Below are 5,789 nucleotides of genomic sequence, written 5' to 3'. Positions count from 1 at the left end.
GGGCTGAGTTCAAACCTGTCACCCTCGGTATATGGGGCCGGTGCCCTACCCAGTGAGCCACAGGCGCCGCCCCCTTTTTGAGTTTTTTTCCTCTTTATTTCTTACATTCAGGAAAAAGTACAGTGCCAAAATGTAAGACAAGCAATTGGTGAATCTAAGTAAAGGTATTCAAGAGCTGAACATCCTATTATTTTAAGTTTTCTGTAGCTGTCAAAGTTTTCTAAAAAAAAGACAGCAAAAATAAGCTGTAATATATATATATATATATACATACACACATATATTATGTTTATAAGTAGAAACTGTCGTTAAGAACCTTCTGGGAATCTTGCAAAGTTCCTGTTTTATAAAGGTAGTGATCTCAATACAATGGTTACATGTAGTTACAAACAGCAGTAATGAGACAAAAGCCACCTGGAAAAGTTGTGCTTCAGCCCACTCTGCTTTAAACAGTATCCCAAACTCTTAACAGCCATCCCCAAGTGTCTGCTATTGGTAGAAGGAAGGTTGCCCAAGTGGACCCAGGAACAAAGCAGACAGCCTGCTGTGCTGAAAAGGTGCAGGCCTTCTTGGCGTGAACTAGACCAGGGCAAAATCCCAGCCACACACATCCTAGTTGTGTGACCTGAGGATAAGAAGTCCCACACCATCGTGGCAACACAATGAGCACAATGCAGGTCACCAGTGAGTGGCAGCTAATATTATTAGGACAACTATGGCAATGCTGAGATAGACCAGTGTCATCTCCAGATAATAAAAACCATGTAAAACTCCACATAGATCATAGATCATATTTAATTAAGACTAATCTAAGCCTCTAGAAACAGCCAACAAAATATATCCTGATCTGAGAACTAAAAGTCCCAGACTAGAGAATACGTTTTTTTCTTTTAATGACTCCTGCAATCAAATCAAATCAAAGACTCTGTAACTTCATTTAAGGAATAGGAAATCAATCTGACAACACAGGTGTAAAGGTTAGAGCACAGATCACTCAGCCCTGTCCACTCTTCATGGCCCTAAGACCTCCTTCAGTAAAATGTTCGAACCCAATAAGGCACACCTGCCATTTTTATGCAGCTTCACCTTTCAGATGGAGCCAGAGCAACTGGCTACTTCAAATGTTTTAAAAACCACCCTTTGATTCTATGATCCTAGATTTTTAGCTTTGAACTACTGTAAGTCAAAGTACTCATTAAACTATTTATAGCCACTACAGAAGCAACTTGTATTATGTTCTACCAGCAAGTGACTGTTTTATATGCTGCTGAATCAAGTGCCTCTGAGACTGCAAAGGGCTTGGCAGGGCAGGCAACTGACCTTGTAGTAGTCATAGAGCAGACCCAGGGCGGCTGCGCTGTCTTCATCGCCATTGATACTCATCATGGCTTTGGTTGCTGCAGTGAGAGGATTTTCCAGGAAAGATTTCCAGGCTTCATCCTCACTAGTGTAGGAGCGCCGCTGTGGATAGAGCGCTTCATTCTGAAGAACCAATACAGGCCGTTTGCTTCAGAGAAATTGAAAGAAAAAACCCAAAACGTCAGACTTTTCTTTCTTTCCTTTTTTTTTTTTTTTTTTTTTGAGAAAGAGTCTTACTATGTTGCCCTTGGTAGAACCTTCGTTAGAACCTCTAACTCTTGGGCTTACGCAATTCTCTTGCCTCAGCCTCCCAAGTAGCTGGGACCACAGGCACCCAGCTACAAGGCCTGGCTATTTTTTGTTGTAGTTGTCATTGTTGTTTAGTAGGCCCAGGCCAGGCTTGAACCTGCCAGCCTCGGTGTATGCGGCCCACGCCGTAACCACTGAGCTATGGGGACTGAGCCCAGACTTTTCTATTGCGAGACATCACAGCTAATTTTTAAAGAACCAAACAACCAATTTTTTGACATTGCCATAAAATGCCTTGTTGTTTCATCAGTGACAGGAAGGCAAATTAAGATGAGACCAAAGACAATCCACATTAAATGCAAACCCGTGGGTCCCCTAGTAAGACAGAAGGTATTGAGGCAGCCAGAGAACCCACAGTTAACTTACACATGGAACCCAGGATACAATATAAGGTTAAAACAAAACAAAATCATCCCAAAGAAAATGTAGGCTATTCAAACTCTTTACATAAACAAACAAACATAGTTAAGGCAAAACAGAACATTTATTCTCCTCAAACACACAAAGAGAACTGCACCCTCTTCGGAGGAGTACATAAAGTTCATCATGCTGCTACATGTTACTTCCCTCTTTCTCCTTGGATGCCATGCCTTAAAAAATTGCCTTAAAAAATGTCCTACTTAAAAACAGGGAGGAGAGAGGAGGGGCAGAAAGAGAAGGGGATACTTCATTTAATCCTTGGGGGTATATGAGAGAGTTAGACTATTCTAGTGATTACCAGGAGATTGAGCGTGGAATGTGGCCAAAGGGGACTGTAAATCAATAAAGAGGCATAATTTTCTGGCATGGGAGTAAACTGTTTATCTTAGAGATAAACACTTAAGAATCTGCAATAATAAATGAAGCCACTGGAAAAAAAAGAGATTTAAAAAAAAATAGGTGGGAAAATCTGTTATTATAAAAGCTTTTCTAGTTTCCTACGCTGGTCAAGAACTGTTTCACTTTAACACTGTAGTTTGGCAGGAAAAATCCAGAAAAATCAATGGCAATCTTAGTGAAGCCTTATAGAAGATTTAATTTAAAAGGTTAAAGCAAACATTACTGATTCCAAAAACCTGAAATGTAAACAGTCTCAAAGACTGTTCGGTTAGCACTATTCATAAGTCAATAAAGCGAAAAAATGGAACAATGACTCCAGCAAAACAAAGCAGATTTCTTAAAAGAAGAAAAAACGAATTTCAAATGGTTGGAACTACTCTGAGTTATCATTATTCTAAGAAACAAATTTAAGGATCACTTCTTGTTGCAACAGACTAATGAAATATGTAAATGGCCTAAAGGTGACCTACCTATTTTAAAAGTGAATGTAGAAAGACTGATTATCTTTTCAAGTCATCAACAAGGTTAGGGTTTGGCCATCACCCAGGCCCTTTAAAAACAGGTACAGATTTAGAAAAAGTAGAACATCTTTGAAAGACAGGGGGAAAAAAATCCAACACCTTAATTTATCCCCAGTCAACATTACGTATTAATTCAAAGCCTAAAATCCTGGTTTACATTTGGTAAGAAAAGAAGTCTTGAGATGGTGTACTATTTTAACACAAACCCAAAAGGTTATTCAAAGCAGTCTGTTTTGGAGTGTGGATATGTTTTATACATCTCTACTTTTAAAGCGTATATATATATATATATATATGTGTGTGTGTATATATATATATATATATATACACAGAAAGTGGCATTACCTGAGTCACCAGGGCCAGAATATAACAGCTACTTAACCAGTGGTACCTTGGGGTGATTTACTGGTGCATTGCTAACTAGAAGACGATGACAGTACTTGGCTCATTCAATTCCCGTAATGCTAGTTTTTCAGCTTCCCTTCTTCTCTCACTGCAACCCAAATTTGTACAAACAACAGAAAATAAATATTTTTTGAATGGTTTTATGTCTGGGATCACCTGAAGGTGTTCTGTATTTCCAAACTGTGCCTTAGGCCAAAATGTTAGCTTTGGAAATTTTGCCTTATCTAAGAACGCCAAGAAACACACAACCAGCTGCCTTTCTTAGTCTACTTCCTCATGACAGTAGGAAGTAGGCTGCAGTCCATAAAGGTTCATCGTTACTTTAAGGTGAGCCCTGAACCCCTCATCAATAATCTCTCAGACTTCTGAAATGTATTTTATGCAATAATTTAACAGCATATTCTACAACCAAAAGTAATCTATTTAAGACACTCCATACATAATACCTAATCTTCTCATCCAGAAAAAGAGCACACTTGAGACGATCCTTAACACATAATTATGAAAGTAGGAGGGGTACTTATCTGCCCTGGATTTACTGACCTGAAATACTCATATTGAGTTGGTGTTATTTCTTTTTTTTTTCTTTGAGATTTTTATTTTGGAACAATTTTATATTTACAGAAAAGCTGCAAAGAAGATACAGGTATGTCCCTCACCTAAATTCCCCTCATGTCTTACATTATCCTATCTTACATTACCACCTTATATTTGTCACAGTATTTTCTGTAATCATTAACTCCGACAGGCATATTATTTTGCACAGTACTTTCTAGTTTATCACCCTGATTTCAAAGTTTCATCCTCTGATACTCCCGAGCATTAAAACACAGTAATCTGTAATTACTACCAATGATGCAAGTGGCAAAGTAACTCCTACAGCAGTTTCCTCACTCACACAGCCAGCCAGAGAAAAGAAAATGCCAGGACAACCGGGGCTCTTCAACCTTTCCCTAAATCTCTCTGCTCTGAAGTTCTAGCAAGTCTCTTGAGTGACAAGATAGAGCGACAACAGATTACCTGGAGAAGTCTACGGGTCCCGCCAAGGAGTGCGTCTCAAAGAGATCCATTAGACCAAGTGGGCAAAAGCGACCCGGGGCGGCGGGGAGGGTCCCGAGCCGCGTCGGCAGCCCCTGGCCGGCGGGCCGCCCCAGTCTCTCCCCGCACCCTGAGGAGCGCGCCCGACCGTGGGAGGAGGAAGAAGAGGGAGGTGGGCTCTCCAGTGTCGGGTTTCCCGAGGCCAGAGTCTCCCTGGAGGCTCCGACCGAACAAAGAAGCGGGAGTGCTGTGAGGCAGAGGCCACCGAGGCGAAGAGCCGATGGCCGGACGACCCCCGCCCGCTCAGCGCACGAGCAGCCGCACCTGCCCGACTGGCCCGGCCTCCCGAGCCCGCGCCGCGCTCGCTCCCGATAGGTGCGGCCGGCCGGGAGGCAGCGGGCAGAGGCCCCTCGGCCCGGCCCCCCGCGGCGACGGACTCCGGCGCCCGCGCTTCACTCACTTGTCGTATTCCTGTGTCATCGCGCTCACTCGCCGCTGCCGGGCCGTAGAACTGGACTTTCGAGTTGGGACAGTACACCCGATCCGGGGGGAGGAGGCAGCGGCTGGCGGCGGGTCCGGAGCGGCGGCCCCGACGGGTTGGGTTCGCTTTTCTCGCTCTGAGCCGGCTCTGCGCGGGATGCGCGCACTGGGAGCCGGGCTCGGCCGCCCATTGGCTGGTTGAGCTCTGAAAGGGGGCGGGGCCTCGGAACTAAGTGGCCTGCCCGCGCCCCCTGATTGGCCGGCGAGAGCGGCGCCGGGGGCAGGAACTGAGGTGCAGAGTCGCGCGGGTGGGGGATCCGCGCGTTCCGCGAGGCGGCGCTCGGCGTGGCTGCGATGCGGCTGGCGCGAACCGCTCGCGGCCTTAAGCGTCCGCCCTGCCTGGGCTCGGCTGCCTGCGATCTGCCTCCTAGGGGTGGGACGCGCACCTATAGCCCTCTGCGCCTCTCTGTGCGCGCACCAAGAGGTCCCAGCTCGCGCGGCTGGGGCGACGCGCTCCGTGAAGTCTCCTCTGCCTTGCGGTCTCCCAAGCCCTCGGCGGGTACAGGGATAGAGCCCCCGCGACCGCCCGCCCGCCCGTACCCTCAGGTCTTTCGGTGTCAGGTGCCTCGCGCTGCCAAGGGATCCTCCGGGCAGGGGGGCTTGGGCCGTTGGGGGTTCGGGGCCCGTTTTTTTCTTTCTTCTTTTTTTGGCCGTTCCCCCTTTGGTTCCCCCGGTTTTTTGGCAAGTTTTTTTTCGGAATTTTCCTTTTTTTCTTTGCCTGCGGCGGTTTTTTGTTTTTGGATTTTTTGGTTCTTCCTTTTGGGGTTTTTCCTTTTTTGCCGTTCCTTGGAATTTTGT

At 45.6% G+C, this 5,789-nt stretch overlaps 1 protein-coding gene across 1 annotated transcript in view; it reads right to left on the bottom strand.

Moving 5' to 3' along the window:
- Window positions 1-5,094, bottom strand: part of GRHL1 (grainyhead like transcription factor 1) — a 53,810-nt gene extending 48,716 nt beyond the window's left edge. Inside the window, exons 1-2 of the mRNA XM_003787385.2 lie at window positions 4,912-5,094; window positions 1,321-1,507 (exon numbers count right to left, since the gene is read on the bottom strand). Of these exons, the coding sequence (XP_003787433.1) occupies window positions 1,321-1,507; window positions 4,912-4,931 (207 nt within the window). The 5' untranslated portion in view covers window positions 4,932-5,094. The remainder of the gene's footprint in view (window positions 1-1,320; window positions 1,508-4,911) is intronic.
- Between the last annotated feature and the right edge of the window lie 695 nt (window positions 5,095-5,789).

Source organism: Otolemur garnettii, unplaced genomic scaffold, assembly GCF_000181295.1.
Source record: "Otolemur garnettii isolate 467f Iridium unplaced genomic scaffold, OtoGar3 scaffold00022, whole genome shotgun sequence".
Classification (NCBI taxonomy): Eukaryota; Metazoa; Chordata; class Mammalia; order Primates; family Galagidae; genus Otolemur; species Otolemur garnettii.
The sequence above is the reverse complement of the archived record's forward strand: the minus strand, read 5'-3'. Positions and strand labels throughout refer to the sequence as shown.